General features: G+C 52.8%; 1 protein-coding gene across 35 annotated transcripts in view; it reads right to left on the bottom strand.

Annotated features, from left to right (window-relative positions):
- LOC103351904 (uncharacterized) overlaps positions 1-17,489 on the bottom strand; it is a 262,291-nt gene that overhangs the window by 219,536 nt on the left and 25,266 nt on the right. For 30 of the 35 annotated variants that reach the window (XM_070066604.1, XM_070066590.1, XM_070066581.1 and 27 more), the window contains exons 5-7: positions 16,748-16,822; positions 5,266-5,384; positions 3,255-3,330 (exon numbers count right to left, since the gene is read on the bottom strand). The exons of 1 other annotated variant lie outside the window; for it this stretch is intronic. In XM_070066604.1, the coding sequence (XP_069922705.1) occupies positions 3,255-3,330; positions 5,266-5,384; positions 16,748-16,822 (270 nt within the window). The remainder of the gene's footprint in view (positions 1-3,254; positions 3,331-5,265; positions 5,385-16,747; positions 16,823-17,489) is intronic. 4 more of the 35 variants (XM_070066592.1, XM_070066603.1, XM_070066607.1 and 1 more) reach the window with 4 other exon arrangements.

The raw sequence follows: 17,489 nt of genomic DNA, 5'->3' as shown, positions 1-17,489 counted from the left end.
AGGGGAGGCAGGTGCTGCAGGAGACAGCCACCTGCCCTCCTAATACCTGACCCGGGGTCAGTTGAAAAGCAATGCCCACTAGGGGGCTGGCAGGGAAAACAGATAGGATATCTGGAAACTGGAAGGAATCGACATAGTCATTGGTGGCAACTCTAAGGTGGAGATGGGAGAAAATAAAAGGAATGGGGCCAAGCATACACACTAACACACACAGAAGAGCAGGTATGTGAGAACGCCCATGAGTGTGCACGGTTCAATGAATGCACATTGGGGCGGCTGAGTGGAGAGCACAACCTCACTTTCACATAATCTATCTGCCTAGAAGGAGCTGCAAAGCCATAGGTCTTAACCTTGATCTGCAGTCTGGGGGACCCAGGACTCAGCGACTTGACCCACAAGTGGCAACCCGGGAAGCTCGATGGAGACATCTGTCCTATCTGCCCTGAGGTGATCCAGAGCACAAGCCTCACTGTCCACGTGCTAGACATGGCCTCTCATGATTTTTTTTTTTTCAGCCACAAAAGGCGGAGGGAGAGGTGGGATGCCAGGAGGGTTCCATTTCTGGAGCAACAGTGCCATCCAGCGGAAGCTGTTCCTGAATCACATCTAGTCCATCCGTCACTGCCCATATCTGCATGGCTTCTGAAAGGAGAAAAGGTGGGATGGGGGCTGGACAACAGGCGTGACGACAGCTGGTGTAGAAAGTGAGCGAGCTAGGATCATCCACCCAGGGGTCCCGAGTGGCCGGGCCTGCCAGGCTGCAGAGGCGGTGGGGGCCAGTCCTCGGTGGCCGCCATGTTCTGCAACCTGGAGCTGAAGCTGGCCCAGGGCACTGGGTCCCTTCCCAGGAGGGGAGGCACAGTTCCTGAGTACTCTCTTCGGGGTCACAACAAGGGAGAGTGAGCAGCTTTTCAGTCCACCCTTGGCGCGCTTCACTCTCGCTGCCCTTCAGGAGCGAAGACCCATGCAGATCACTGCCTCTCATGGCTTCTTCGGCGCAGGAAGACGGCTCACTTTCACTTTGGGACGGAGGTCTCCAGGATACCTGTCAGGGCTGATGAGCCCCATTTCCCCCTACAGTGGCTATGTGCTCCTGCAGACATGGGCTCTCAAGAGATGTGGTGAACAGGCCAAAGGGAACAACTCTCAGACGCTCCTACCTCCAGCAAAGGGACGCCATGGCCAAGGCTTCCCCTAGCCCCGCCCACACATGGACTCGGCACGACTGCAGAGCCAGAGCTTTGGCTGATCCAGTCACCAGGCACTCTGGGAATCTACCTCTTACGGCTACGTGTTTCTGGGACCGCCACAGCCCAGACAACCTGGTGGTTAAGCTTATCAAGGGCTCTGGGGCCACCCAGGACGGCCCTGGTACCTCCTGCACCCTCACTTCCCTGCCAAGCTAGTCCCGCGCAGGCGCACAGCCTGAAGGGACAGCGGAATCCGCAAATGACGTCCTCTTGATGGCAGTATTGCACCACAAATGCCATCTACCCTGTCTCCGCGGGTCTTCCCTCCGCCCTTCGCACAGCAAAAAACGCCAAGCATAGTCCCACTGGTGACCTGCTACCCAGCAGGGCGGCTCCGCCTGGCCCTGAGGCAAACAGGAGCTAGTGCACAGCACTGAGGGCTGAACAGGCCCCGTTTTCCGCACAGTCTGGATTTAGCTCACTGCTCCTGGGCTGTTCTCAGACGGGCAGGCAGGCCCTGCACTTCAGGGTACCTCTAGACACCTCTGCATATCCCAGCTGCCCCTCAGCACTGGAGTTCGCTTGGTCCTCCCAACCAAGGAGATCATGGGCTCCTACCCACCTCACTCAGGATCCATCTGACTGGGACCTTGTCACTGCCTATGTGCTGTCAGCTAGGCCCGGAGGCCCGGGGTGGTCTGAATGTCTGAGAAGTCCATGTGACATGTTGTCACAGGCAGGCTGACATAAAGGACAGGAACTGAGAGGTACTGGGAAGGCGCAGAGAGTGAGGAGTTACAGCCATCACAGGACCACAGGCCTCAGCGCCTGACTACGCTCACAGGGCTCTCCCCGGGACTATAGACAGGGAGGGTTCCCCACTCAGGCCAGTCAGGAGGAGAGCCAGGAGCCAGAGCAAACACACCTCCTCTCCTTGTCCCTGACCCAGGGTACTTGCCTGTGAACTCCCAGATGGTGGCAGAGGGAAACACACACTGGCACTAGTACATGGACTAGGAGGTATCTCTACCCACAGTGGATCTCAGGCAGATGTGGGGGATATAGAAGGCAGGGGACCAGTAGCTGCATGCACACACGGCTCAGTAAGTTGGGAGGGGAGCAAGTTGGTGCACGTGCAGGTGGAATGATGAGCCAGGGGGAGCAGTGAATGGAGGGCACAGCCACAATGGCATTAGGAGCTCAGCAAGGTAATGCAAACCTCCTGGTCCTGGACAAGGTCACCTCCACGTGTGGAGCCACTCTGCCCTCCTCCTGACCATGGATGCACAACCTGGGGTTTCCCCCGACTCAGGAGGGGCCACAAAAGCCACAACGACAGACCTACCTACCTCTTGACCCAGGATCAAGTGGCCACTAATTCTAACCACAAGATTGGCAGTGGAACATGTGGATGGGCCAATGGAAATGAAGGTACACACATCATCAAAGAAGTTAATGAGAAGTTTGTGTTACCCAGGAAGCGAGCGACATTTCACACCAGCACCCTTTTCCTTGGGCTGTCAAACACAGACTGAGGGTCATGGAGAGATGGGCATTAGGAAGAGACTGAGGACAGCCCCAGGATTTAGCCTGAGCACCGTCTCACTATTCGAACAACACTGTGTTCCAAAGTCCCCAAATGGCCCTACAGTTGGTTCGGGACATTGATGTGTGCCCAGGACTCATCGGGAGATCACCAGAGGAACAGGCATCCATAGGAAGGGGCCCAGGCTCCAGCACAGGAAAGTAAAGGCCTGAAAACCCTGCATTTCCAATGGGTCTGCAAGAGACAGCCCTGCCCATGCGGGGCCTACCTCACTTCTCCCCCAGGACAGATGGCCTCACAGGGAAGCAGGCCTATCCCTTCCCATCTCCCCTGCCCCCTGGTATCTGACCTCCCATTCCGTGGAGCTATGCCCACTCCCTTAACGGACACACAGTTCAGAGTTAATTAATCCCCCATCTCCTACTGGGGGGTCCCACCATGAGGACCTCACTCAGGAGCCGGGAGCCCCTTCTACCAGGCAGGTGAACAGCACTGCCCTGTGTTAGGATCCCACCTACCTCAGCACTGTCTTCTTCCTGAGGGCTGCTGACACCACAAGCCCTCTGTTGCTGCCCCGGCATGAAGAGACTCTTCCTGAAAAGCAGGAGAAACAACACTCATCACTCACCCACAACCCAGCACCCACAGTATCTGAGAATGGCTATGCTTTTCCATCTCTCTGTGCCTCTGATACAAAACAGCAGATGTTCCTCACTCCATGAGGGCCTGGGAAAGGGATAGGAGACAGTTGGCTGTGAGGCGCTGTTGCTGTGGCATAGCGGGTAAAACCTCCACCTGTGGCACTGGCACCCCATATAGGTGTCTATTCAAGTCCTAGCTGCTCCACTTCCAATCCAGTTCCCTGCCTTATGTTCCTAGGAAAACAGCGTAAGACGGCCCAAATGCTTGGGTCCCTGCCACCACGTGGGAGACCTCGAAGAATCTCCTGGCTCCTGGCTTTGGACCTGCCCAGCTCTGTCCACTGCAGCCATTTAGGGAGTGAAAAAAATGGATGGAAGATCTCTCTGCTTTTCCCTCTCTCTCTGTAACTCTGTCCTGCAAATAAATAAATAAATTGTAAAAAAGAGAGAAAGGAAATGAAAAGGGAAAAGGAAAAGGAAATGACTGTGAACAGTGTTCCTAAACACCCCAGGGAGGGCCACACACTCCTTGATAAATCTTCAGTCAACTAGGAACTCCGAGTAATGTACAGCCTGAACATGAATACACTCTACGCCGGCTGCATCAGACCTGCCTCTGTCCTCTACAGGAATAAGAGCAGTCCTGGGAGGATGTGGCGATGTCTCAGTCCCCAGCTGCTTGCCTCTGACACAGACTCTAATACAGTGTACCCATCGTACACACTCACGCTGTTTCTACGTTTGCTTTCTTTAGCACTGAACACTGAAATCACACAGCAGGATAATTACAGCTGGTTGTAACTGGATGGAGGGTCCACACGAGGTGTGGAAGGCAGAACACCCCCTGGGGAGGGATCAGTGTGTAATGAACAGGGCTAATATTATAAATAGAAGGAATCCCTATGCCAAGTAGTATCTCCATGATGGTTACAGGAGAAAGAAAAAGGATAATGAGAATACATACACATGTACATACAGATATAAAAAAAGAAATATGTGAGTGAGAAAGTGCGTGGGCACACATGTATGAAGGAAATGAAAGAATCAGGGAGTGAATGGAGAGGGGGCTGAGTGGAGACTAAAACCAATTTCATGTACAGATTCCTGTGATGCGCCGTCAATCCCTGTGCCTGAGGGAGGTCAGCTGCCTACATACACCCCCGCCCCCACAGCCCTCTTCCTGACTCCCGGACTTGATAATCTGGGCACCACATGGGGAGTGACATCAGACCCAGGGAGGTGAGCCACAGCACCATTCTCCCTGTCAACTCACTGGATATGGCCCCTGTCGAATCCTTCTGCCCCAACAATGGCCAAATCCTTCACAGAGCTGATCCTGGGCCCTTAACCTGGGTTAAACGCTGGGTAGATTAAACTCTGCTCTATGGGGACAGAGTCGGGGAATGATGCACGGCTACGAGAGGGAATCCCAGGCCACCATCCCACCTGCTGCAAATAAGGGAATGCTCCCCACATCAAACAGTAAATGTATCCAGTGACGTCCAGGCCCAAAGTGTTCACAGTATTCCCAGAACACTGAGGAGCAGTGAACATGAACTTTGCACATGGTATCAGATACTGATGTAGGAACACATACACAGACTCATCAATTCTTTGCATGGAGTCCCATGAGTCTTACATCCCCCCAACAGAGGAGCAAGAGATAATTAAAATGGCTTGTCAATCCACCTGCCCTCAGGGCAGTCAGTGGCTTAGCAGTACCAACTGCACTTTCCTTCTGACTCAAGAACCTGCTATCCAGGGCACTCCATGATGAGTAACAATGGTAGACCCATGGTGCCGAGTCAGGGAATCATTTTCATACCTGTCACAGCCCCCATCATGTCTTGCTACCCCTATTCCCTTCTAGGGTACTTCTGCCCCTTACCTGGGTAAGACACTGGCAAGATTAGACTGCATTCCATGAGGAAAGAGGACAGGCAATGATGCACTCTGAAGAGGGGAAATCCAGGCCATAATCCGGCTGCTGGGATGCGGCAATGCCCCCTATGAAAGTAGTAAATGCATTCAGTAGAGTCCACGTTTCAGTGTCTACCGTGTGCCCAGAACACTGGTGAGTAGTGATCATGACATTTGCACATGGCTTCAGGTGCTGACAGAGAGACTCATATGCAGATATGTCAATTGTTTCAGATGCTTTCCCATGGGTCCTATACCCCCCAACAGAGAGCCAGAGACAAGGGGATAGCACCTCCTAACATGGCAACCTAGGAAACCACCCATCTAGCGACAGGCTGGCTTTGGGTCTTTCTGCATTTATTTTATTTTATTTTATTTTATTTTATTTTATTTTATTTTATTTTATTTTATTTTATTTTATCTGCAAAGTCTGGAGGGAGAGCACATGAAAGCTGAAGCAACAGGCATGTATGCAGCAAGAGTAGCATCAGGCAAAACTTTTTCAACGTGGCTTCCAGGTGCTGTGTGTGTGCTGTCACTCAGTCTTCCAATATGAGGAAGAGTGGGTTGGGCTCCACTTCTTGGAAAACAGGTGGGTTAACAAGTGACATGGTGTCTATATTCTGTGGGTACAGCACTGCAGCAGCACATATGCAATTCAAAGGAGCGTAAAGACACAACCACCTTCAAAGCCTTAGACTGGAGATGCATTTAAGGCATTCTGTAATCTACCCTACCTTGGGACTAGCAAAGAGGACTGGCAGCCTTGCAAGCACGGTCACTTTAGACTTCTGCCAGATAAATCAAAAATCCACCCCATGAAGTCAACCTAAGAATATACTTCAATAGGTACAAACATAGCTGTTATCTTTACACTCACTGTGGATGAGACCACAGGAAATACTTTGAACAGTTTTAAAAGTGGATTTAAGCCACCTACCTCCTACCTGGGAAGCTTCTGTCTTGGGCATTCTCATGAGTGGCTAGAAGACCAACCTGACCACGCCATTTCCAACAGTCAGACACAAAGAGGGAAGGTGCAGGTGCACCAGCTCAAAGACACGGGAAAACAGTGATGACTGACAAGAAACTGCCACCCAAAGCAATGGGGCCTGAGCACCTGGTCCCTCTCCCACAGCAGGCCCCTTGGCTTTAGATGATGTGGGACCCACACATGGGCCAGTCAGGAGGGCAGGCAGGTGCTGCAGGAGACAGCCACCTGCCCTCCTAATACCTGACCCGGGGTCAGTTGAAAAGCAATGCCCACTAGGGGGCTGGCAGGGAAAACAGATAGATAGGATATCTGGAAACTGGAAGGAATCGACATAGTCATTGGTGGCAACTCTAAGGTGGAGATGGGAGAAAATAAAAGGAATGGGGCCAAGCATACACACTAACACACACAGAAGAGTAGGTATGTGAGAACGCCCATGAGTGTGCACGGTTCAACGAATGCACATTGGGGCGGCTGAGTGGAGAGCACAACCTCACTTTCACATAATCTATCTGCCTAGAAGGAGCTGCAAAGCCATAGGTCTTAACCTTGATCTGCAGTCTGGGGGACCCAGGACTCAGCGACTTGACCCACAAGTGGCAACCCGGGAAGCTCGATGGAGACATCTGTCCTATCTGCCCTGAGGTGATCCAGAGCACAAGCCTCACTGTCCACGTGCTAGACATGGCCTCTCATGATTTTTTTTTTTTCAGCCACAAAAGGCGGAGGGAGAGGTGGGACGCCAGGATGGTTCCATTTCTGGAGCAACAGTGCCATCCAGCGGAAGCTGTTTCTGAATCACTTCTAGTCCACCCGTCACTGCCCATATCTGCATGGCTTCTGAAAGGAGAAAAAGTGGGATGGGGGCTGGACAACAGGCGTGACGACAGCTGGTGTAGAAAGTGAACGAGCTAGGATCATCCACCCAGGGGTCCCGAGTGGCCGGGCCTGCCAGGCTGCAGAGGCGGTGGGGGCCAGTCCTCGGTGGCCGCCATGTTCTGCAACCTGGAGCTGAAGCTGGCCCAGGGCACTGGGTCCCTTCCCAGGAGGGGAGGCACAGTTCCTGAGTACTCTCTTCATACTCTCTTCGGGGTCACAACGAGGGAGAGTGAGCAGCTCTTTCAGTCCACCCTTGGCGCGCTTCACTCTCGCTGCCCTTCAGGAGCGAAGGCCCATGCAGATCACTGCCTCTCATGGCTTCTTCGGCGCAGGAAGACGGCTCACTTTCACTTTGGGACGGAGGTCTCCAGGATACCTGTCAGGGCTGATGAGCCCCATTTCCCTCTACAGTGGCTGTGTGCTCCTGCAGACATGGGCTCTCAAGAGATGTGGTGAACAGGCCAAAGGGAACAACTCTCAGACGCTCCTACCTCCAGCAAAGGGACGCCATGGCCGAGGCTCCCACTAGCCCCGCCCACACAGGGACTCGGCACGACTGCAGAGCCAGAGCTTTGGCTGATCCAGTCACCAGGCACTCTGGGAATCTACCTCTTATGGCTACGTGTTTCTGGGACCGCCACAGCCCAGACAACCTGGTGGTTAAGCTTATCAAGGGCTCTGGGGCCACCCAGGATGGCCCTGGTACCTCCTGCACCCTCACTTCCCTGCCAAGCTAGTCTCGCGCAGGCGCACAGCCTGAAGGGACAGCGGAATCCGCAAATCACATCCTCTTGATGGCAGTATTGCACCACAAATGCCATCTACCCTGTCTCCGCGGGTCTTCCCTCCGCCCTTCGCACAGCAAAAAACGCCAAGCACAGTCCAACTGGTGATCAGCAGGGCCGCTACCCAGCAGGGCGGCTCCGCCTGGCTCTGAGGCAAACAGGAAGAGCTAGTGCACAGCACTGAGGGCTGAACAGGCCCCGTTTTCCGCACAGTCTGGATTTAGCTCACTGCTCCTGGACTGTTCTCAGACGGGCAGGCAGGCCCTGCACTTCAGGGTACCTCTAGACACCTCTGCATATCCCAGCTGCCCCTCAGCCCTGGAGTTCGCTTAGTCCTCCCAGCCAAGGAGATCACAGGCTCCTACCCACCTCACTCAGGATCCATCTGACTGGGACCTTGTCACTGCCTATGTGCTGTCAGCTAGGCCCGGAGGCCCGGGGTGGTCTGAATGTCTGAGAAGTCCATGTGACATGTTGTCACAGGCAGGCTGACATAAAGGACAGGAACTGAGAGGTACTGGGAAGGCGCAGAGAGTGAGGAGTTACAGCCATCACAGGACCACAGGCCTCAGTGCCCGACCACGCTCACAGGGCTCTCCCCGGGACTATAGACAGGGAGGGTTCCCCACTCAGGCCAGTCAGGAGGACAGCCAGGAGCCAGAGCAAACACACCTCCTCTCCTTGTCCCTGACCCAGAGTGCTTGCCTGTGAACTCCCAGATGGTAGCAGAGGGAAACATACACTGGCACAAGTACATGGACTAGGAGGTATCTCTATCCACAGTGGATCTCAGGCAGATGTGGGGGATATAGAAGGCAGGGGACCAGTAGCTGCATGCACACACGGCTCAGTAAGTTGGGAGGGGAGCAAGTTGGTGCACGTGCAGGTAGAATGAAGAGCCAGGGGGAGCAGTGAATGGAGGGCACAGCCATTAGGAGCTCAGCAAGGTAACGCAAACCTCCTGGTCCTGGACAAGGTCACCTCCACGTGTGGAGCCACTCTGCCCTCCTCCTGACCATGGATGCACAACCTGGGGTTTCCCCCGACTCAGGAGGGGCCACAAAAGCCACAACGACAGACCTACCTACCTCCTGACCCAGGATCAAGTGGCCACTAATTCTAACCACAAGATTGGCAGTGGAACATGTGGATGGGCCAATGGAAATGAAGGTAAACACATCATCAAAGAAGTCAGTGAGAAGTTGGTGTTACCCAGGAAGCGAGCGACATTTCACACCAGCACCCTTTTCCTTGGGCTGTCAAACACAGACTGAGGGTCATGGAGAGATGGGCATTAGGAAGAGACTGAGGACAGCCCCAGGATTTAGCCTGAGCACCGTCTCACTATTCCAACAACACCATGTTCCAAGTCCCCAAATGGCCCTACAGTTGGTTCGGGACATTGATGTGTGCCCAGGACACATCTGGAGATCACCGGAGGAACAGGCATCCATAGGAAGGGGCCCAGGCTCCAGCACAGGAAAGCAAAGGCCTGAAAACCCTGCATTTCCAATGGGTCTGCAAGAGACAGCCCTGCCCATGCGGGGCCTACCTCACTTCTCCCCCAGGACAGATGGCCTCACAGGGAAGCAGGCCTATCCCTTCCCATCTCCCCTGCCCCCTGGTATCTGACCTCCCATTCCTTGGAGCTATGCCCACTCCCTTAACGGACACACAGTTCAGAGTTAATTAATCCCCCATCTCCTACTGGGGGTCCCACCGTGAGGACCTCACTCGGGAGCCGGGAGCCCCGTCTACCAGGCAGGTGAACAGCACTGTCCTGTGTCAGGATCTCACCTACCTCAGCACTTTTTTTTTTTTTTTTTTGACAGGCAGAGTGCACAGTGAGAGAGAGAGACAGAGAGAAAGGTCTTCCCCCTGTTGTTGGTTCACCCTCCAATGGCCGCCGAGGCAGGTGCACTGCACCAGCGCACTGCGCTGATTCGAAGCCAGGTTAAAGGTGCTTCTGGTCTCCCATCGGGTGCAGGGCACAAGGACTTGGGCCATCCTCCACTGCACTCCCGGGCCACAGCAGAGAGCTGGCCTGGAAGAGGGGCAACCGGGACAGCATCTGGCGCCCCGACCTGGACTAGAACCCGGGGTGCCGGCGCCACAGGCGGAGGATTAGCCTAGTGAGCCGTGGCGCCGGCCAGCGCTGTCTCCTTCCTGAGGGCTGCTGACACCGCAGGAACCTCTGCTGCTGTCAAGGCATGAATAGACTCTTCCTGAAAAGCAGGAGAGACAACACTCATCACTCATCCACAACCCAGCACACACAGTACCTGGGACTGGCTGTGCTTTCCCATTTCTGTTCTGAAACACCTGTGGTCAAAAACAGTTAAAGAGCTCTGTTGAGAACCTTGCACTGTTCACTATGGTTCCTCTTACTAAGAAAGCAGGTGGGTTTACATGTGACAGAGGTGGTGTCTACATTCTGTGAGTCAGGGCATGCAGCAACATAGCTGCAGCCTAAGGAGGCAGTGAATATCAGCACCGTCACAGCCTTGGACTAAGGACCAGCGCAGCAGACTTTTTAAGTCAACCCTGACCCAAGGTTTGGGAAAAAGAGCTGATGGCCCTGAAAAATCTCTGCCCACATAAGACGACTTGGAAATACCCTTGGAATCTCAAGAGTGTGAAATAAGGGGGACAGAGAGTAGTTTTCAGCACCATTCCAAGCTGATGACAGGACAGGACTGCAGGGATGGCCCTAGACTTCCGGATTCCTAACATATGCGGACCAGGGAAGAAGCTCTTTAGCAGGTACCAGCTGGAAAAGAACATGACCCACCCTAGACGTTGCTGCAATTTCCTTTGGGAGAGCTGAGGTCTACAAAAAAGGGCCATTCTACCTCAATGCTCTTAGTCACTAGGACTCTCCAGAAAGGTGGCCAAAAAGGACAAGCCAACAAAGCCAACAGCCTAGATTTCTGCTCCCCTAGGAGCTAGGATCTGGAGAAATAAGGTCAGGTCTCTGATATCAGAGTCCCCAGCTTCCTGTGAGGCAGCACTGCAGCCCACATAGGGCAGGAGGTAAATGTCCCACTCTCCCTACTCAGACTCCTTAGCAGAAATTTCTGCTAGTCTCTATAGACAAGGCTACCCCATATGCTCGAAAACTGGAGCTTCTATATGCTGACACTCAGCTATGCTAACTCTCTGCAGTGTACCAGTGCTTTAAGAGCCTGAAACAGAATCTGGCACCGTGGCATAGCAGGTTTAGCCACCATCTGCAGCACCAGCATACCATATGGGCACAGGTTCGAGTCCCAGCTGTTCCAGTTCCATTCTACCTCCCTGGTAAACACTTCAGAATGCAGCAGAACAGGCCCAAGTGCTTGGGCCCCTGGCACCCCTGGGAGATGCAGAAGCTGCTCCTGGCTATAGCCTGGCTCAGCCCTGGCCATTGTGGCCATTCGGGGAATGAACCACTAGATGGAAGAACTCTTATCTCTCCCTGTCTCTCTTTAATTATGCTTTTCATATGAATGAAATACATCTTTTTCTTAAAAAAGAGCCTGAAACAGGTTTGGGTCAGCTTCTGACAAGACTCCTAGACCTCTGGAAGCCAGATAGCCCCTTTCCTGGTCCTGTCTGGAGCCATTACTTTGTGTATTCACAGAACACTACGATATTTTTTTCGGCCACAAAGGGCGGAGGGAGAGATTGCGATAACACTATGGTTCCATTTCTGGAGCAACAGTGCCATCAGGCTGAAGCTGTTTCTAAGTGGCGCCCAGTCCATCCTTAAAATCCCATTGCAGATGGCTTCTGAGATGGGAAAGAGTGGGATGGGGAGGACCAGCAGGCATGGACCACAGTTGCTGTGGCACCTAGAATGGCCAGGCCTGCCAGGCTGTAGAGGTGGTGGGGGCCAGTCCTGAGTGGCTTCCATGTTTTGCAATCAGGAATGGAAGCTTCCAAAAAAAAAAAAAAAAAAAAAAAAAAAAAAAAAAAAAAAACTGGGGAGAGAGAACTATTTTCCTGCTAGGTCACAACAAGGGAGACTGAGCAGCTCTGCTACAGTCCACGTTCTGTGTGTTGTACTCTCATTGCCCTTCAAAAAATTCTGGGATGCAGTAGCAAAGAGGATTTCTGGTCACTGCTTTCATGGCTTCTTCAGCACAGGAAATGGATCAGTTTCACTCTACGAGGCCCCCAGTACACCTGCTAGTGTCGAAGGGCGCCATTCCCCTCCCCACAGCATATGTGCTCCTGCGGTCACTGGGCTGCTCATGGGATTGTAAGGGCTATAAGGTAACATGAGCAGGCAGTTTTGACTGCTTAAAGGTAAAGCTGAGAAGGTGAACCTTCGGGGCTGAGCTGCTGCTTTCCCACATTCCCATGACTGAAAGCCCAAGCTGCCTTGTTCCTCATCTCAACGACTTTTCCATACCATGGGACCTGGTCGGGCCACACCCAATCTCACCACTTGTGACTTCAACGACCACCATGAAGAAGCAGAAAAGGGATGCCCTGCCATCAATCTAGTGACAAGCCCTGGCAGCTGACACCAGAGACCTGCCGCTCTGTGGGACGAGCCACACCAGCACCAACTTCCTTGTAACCCCTCACCAAACACCCTCAGCCAGCAGAGCAGCAGCATGTGAGACACTGAAGTCTGCTAGGCTCTCATCTGTCCACATACTGATGTTCTCTCCTGCTCAGGGCTCCAGGACAGAGGCACCCCATAGCCCCGCCCAAACACGGCCGCCACCAGCTGACTGAGCTCTGGTTTGCTGGCCTGCAGCTGACAGGTACCCAGGTCATCCCTCTGCCCCTGCCTGGGCCCTTCACAGCCCCAATGGCATGTGGGTCAAACTTCCCTTGGGCCTCCAAAGACTCTGAGCCCACCAGGGCATGGTCCTAGGACCAATCTACACCCTTACTTTCCTGCCGAGCCAATCCTGTGCAGGCGCACAGCCAGAAGGGCTGGTAGGATCCTCAGATGACTTCTTCTTGATGGCAGTATTGCACCACAAATGCCACCTGCATTGCCCATGTGTCCTCTCCTCCACTCTTCGCAGAACAAAAACCACCAAGTGGTATCCAAGGGAGAACCAGGATGGCCGCTGCCCAGCATGGCTGCTCTGGCTGGCTCTGCAGGATGCTAGCTCAGATACGGCACAGCACTGGGTGTTTCAAGGTCTCCGGGCCTGGGCACCCTGGCCTCTATTCCCTTCTCCTGGGCCACATGAGGCGCTGCTTGATAAGGATATAGATTACCATACTGAAAATGGATTATACCTACACCTCCCCAAGCTGCCCCACTTCCACTAGAGGTGAGGTCTGCTCTCGGGAAATCCAGACAAGGTGCCCAAAGCCTGGGACCCAGACCACCTGGGAAAGGTCAAATCAGACCTCCTCACTGCACGGTGAGGTTCACGGTGGCCACACATTCTGACTGTTATGCACAGGCCAGTGTGACAGGAAGTCTCCGGCACTCGGGTAAGGGTTGGGGATTGAGGGGTACTGGGAAGGAACAGAGATGAGGAGTTACAGACATCTCAGGACCACGGGCCTCAGTGACTGTCTACTCTCACAAAGTTCTCCCCTGCTCTGCAGACATGAGGGTCTCACAGTGAGGCCAATCAGGAGGGGAGTGAATTGTCGTACCAAATACACCCACACTACTTGCACCTCACTCAGGGTCAATTGCCTGAGAACTCTTAGATGTTGGCCGAGGGAAACATACATGTGGCTAGTACATTAATAAGGAGGAATCTGTATCCACAGTGGATCTCTCAGGCAGATGTAGGGGAAATGAAACAAAGGGAAGGGCCAGCACTGTGGTGCAATAGGCTAATCCTCCGCCGGCGTTGCCCGCATCCTAAATGGGCACCAGTTCTAATCCCAGTTGCTCCTCTTCCAATCCAGCTCTCTGCTATGGCCTGGCAAACAGGAGATGGCCCAACTCCTTGGGCCCCTGCACCCTTGTGGGAGACCTGGAAGAAGCTTCTGGCTCCTGGCTTGGGAGTTCCCACTGTTACAGCCATTTGGGGAATGAACCAATGGATGGAAGGCCTCTCTCTCTCTCTCTCTCTCTCTCTCTCTCTCTGTGCTTCTGCCTCTCTGCACTCTGGCCTCAGAATCAGCCCTAAAGGCATTCGGATCTGGCTGAAAAGCCCATGAGAGTATTTCAGGCATGGAAAGCCAAGACACTCTGGCAAAAAGATCTCTGTGAGTGAGATCCCAGTGGAAAGAACAGGTCTTCAAAGAGGGAGGTGCCTTTCTCTGAAGGGAGGAGAGAACCTCCACTTTGACTATGACCGTGTCTAAACAAGATAAGAGTCGGAGAACTCAAGGGGCTTCCATAGCCTTGGAAACTCATAACTGGTGCATAGGGAGATTACCAATTGACACTCCTGTTTATGGCATCAGTAAAGTCAACAACAGGAGTCACTGTGCACTTACTCCTCATGTAGGATCTCTGTCCTTAACGTGCTGTACACTGAGGCTTAATGCTATAACGAGTACTCAAACAGTATATTTCACTTTGTGTTTCTATGGGGGTGCAAACGACTGAAATCTTTACTTAATGTACACTAAACTGATCTTCTGTAAAAAAAAAAAAAAAAGAAAGAAAGAAATTATCAATTCCCAACTCCCAACTTGACTCTCACTGGGATTAAACATGACAATAGGTCTGATCTGATTTCATCATCATTTAAAAAAAATCATCTATTATTTTTCACTTTATGTTTCTGTGTGGGAGCAAACTGTTGAAATACTTACTTAAGGTATACTAAGCTGATCTTCTGTATATTAAGATAATCGAAAATGAATCTTGATGTGAATGGAAGGGGAGAGGGAGTGGGAAAGGGGAGGGTTGTGGGTGGGAGGGACGGTATGGGGGGGGAAGCCATTGTAACACATGAGTCGTACTTTGGAAATTTATATTCATTAAATAAAAGATAAAAAAAAATAAAAAAAAATAAAAAAAAAAAAGAAACAAAGGGAAGGGCCAGCACTGTGGTGCAATAGGCTAATCCTCCGCCGGCGTTGCCCGCATCCTAAATGGGCACCAGTTCTAATCCCAATTGCTCCTCTTCCAATCCAGCTCTCTGCTATGGCCTGGCAAACAGGAGATGGCCCAACTCCTTGGGCCCCTGCACCCTTGTGGGAGACCTGGAAGAAGCTTCTGGCTCCTGGCTTGGGAGTTCCCACTGTTACAGCCATTTGGGGAATGAACCAATGGATGGAAGGCCTCTCTCTCTCTCTCTCTCTCTCTCTGTGCTTCTGCCTCTCTGCAACTTTCAAATAAATAAAATAAACCTTAAAAAAATAATTAGAAGAGCTCTGTGGTTTTTTGGGAGGCGAATCCGAAGTTGAAGGAATCCTTTTGGGACCTCACCTAACCTGGGGACGGGACAGGAGGCAAACAGTGCCCCAGCCCCTGCCAGGGACCCATTCAGGTCTTGGCTGAGCTAACTTCTGCAAGCCCCGCCCAGACATGGCCACCACCAGGCTCCCAAGCTCTGGCCAGCTATGCGACAACCACCAGACACCCTGGAGCTCAGCCCCCTGGCCCTGCCTGTGTCAGGGGCCGCCTCAGCCCACACAACGTGGGTGTCCGAGCTGGCGGGGGCCTCCAAGGTCTCTGAGCCCTCTGAGCATGTGGCCCTAGGACTCGCCAGTACCCTCACGTCCCTGCCAGTCTCGCGCAGGCGCAGGGCCACCAAGACTGGCAGGATCCACAAACCAATTCCACTTGATGGCAGTATTACACCACAAATGCCAAATGCATTGCTCCATGGGTTCTCCCTCCACCCTTTGTATAGCAAAAAAAACATCCAGCACTATCCAGAAGATGCCCAGCAGGGCCGCTGCACCAGGCTGTGAAGGGAGCAAAAGGAGCTACCACACAGCCCTGGGTGCAGCACCATCCCTATGCCCGCAGAGCCTGGCCCGAGCTGCTCCTGGGCTGCCCTCAGGACCAAGGCACAAAGCAGAGGTAGGGCACCTGCGCCTAGCAAGGCTGCACCTTCTGCACCATACTTGGCTTCAGCCCTACAGGATCCAGGCAAGGGCCCACACGATCAGCCTAAGCCAACCCTGCAACTATGGGATTCAGACTTGGACATTGTCACAGCCAATTATGTGACTCAGTCACTGACAAGTCACTTCGACATGACGTCAAAGGCAGACAGATATAAAGGGTATGTACCCAGAGGTTCTGGGAAGGAACAGAGCATGAGTAACATACATTCCAGGACCTCAGGACTCAGTACTGGACACACTCACAAGGTATTTACTATACTGCAATGAGGGTCCCAGTCAGGAGAGGAGCCAGGGGCCACACCCAAGACACTGATTCTGCTTTACCTGACCCAGGGTCAACTGAGAACTCCCCAATGTAGGCAAACACATACAGGGGGTGGCTCCTTTATATGAGGAATCTGTATCCAGTGGGTCTCTCAGGCAGATGTGGGGACGTAAAAGAAAGGAATAGTACACGTAGGCACACAAGGTTGGGAAAGATGGAAGGTGAGAAGGTATCTGCACAGGCAGGTGAGACTCAATCAGAGCAGGGGTGGGGCCGAATGGAGCACACACCCATTCTTCCATTTGGGGACACCTGGAAGGCCATGCAAACCCTCTGTCCCTGGACAAGATCACTTCCATGTGTGCATCCACTCTGGCCTCCTCCACTCCATGGAGCCACAACCTGGACCCTCCTTAGGTGATGACCTTGGACCCAGGGAGGTGAGCCAGGGCATCATTCTCCCTGTCTTCCCATCTGAGGTGGGCCCTGTCACTTTGTGCTGCCCCCACAATGCCTTGCTTCTTACCCAGGCCTGCTCCTGTGACTTGACCTGGAAGAGATGCTGGCTTGCAAAGTCTCCAATGTCATCATCTGAGATGGGCTGTAGAGGGACAAGAGAGAGGAACAGAGGAAATAAGAATAGAGGAAATTCTGGAATTCATCCTTCATGACATGGGGACTCAAGATCCCCAGGAAAGCACAACTCTGCCTCAGAAGACCAGATCTTACCAGGTCTTTATAAATTCCTCCAGTGTGCCCAGAAACCCGGTGAGTGCATGAACTGATGCTAGGGCTTCAAATGCATAGAGATGAGATGTGAAGGAAGTACAGACATATCTTGGTCTTCTCTTGTTTTATACACATAAACATTGCCAGGAGTGCAAGGAAAATGGGAAATTTGTTCCCTCTGGACCACCCCCCAATACAGCAAACACTGCTTGAAAAGCCAAGTGCATTTGGGGCCATTCTTTGTATTTTCATGCACAAAGGGTAGAGGCAGAGGAGGAGGAGGAGGACAGGGCAGACAGCATACGTATCTGGAGCATCACAGCCACCGAGTGAAGCATTTGAAGTGTGCCTGCACTCTGAGTAGACCCCTAGCTGAATGTTTGATAGGTGACTGGTGTTTCGGAGGCAGTTGGGGGTTCCAGGGCTGCCCATGGCCCTCCAGGCGGTGCCTCCGCAGTGGGTTGGAAACCAACAGAAACAAACTTGCAACTAATTACAACTGGGTCTCCAGGACAACCCAGAGGAGGTGATGGGGTGGA

The sequence above is a fragment of the Oryctolagus cuniculus genome, chromosome X (assembly GCF_964237555.1).
Source record: "Oryctolagus cuniculus chromosome X, mOryCun1.1, whole genome shotgun sequence".
In the NCBI taxonomy this organism is placed as follows: Eukaryota; Metazoa; Chordata; class Mammalia; order Lagomorpha; family Leporidae; genus Oryctolagus; species Oryctolagus cuniculus.
The sequence above is the reverse complement of the archived record's forward strand: the minus strand, read 5'-3'. Positions and strand labels throughout refer to the sequence as shown.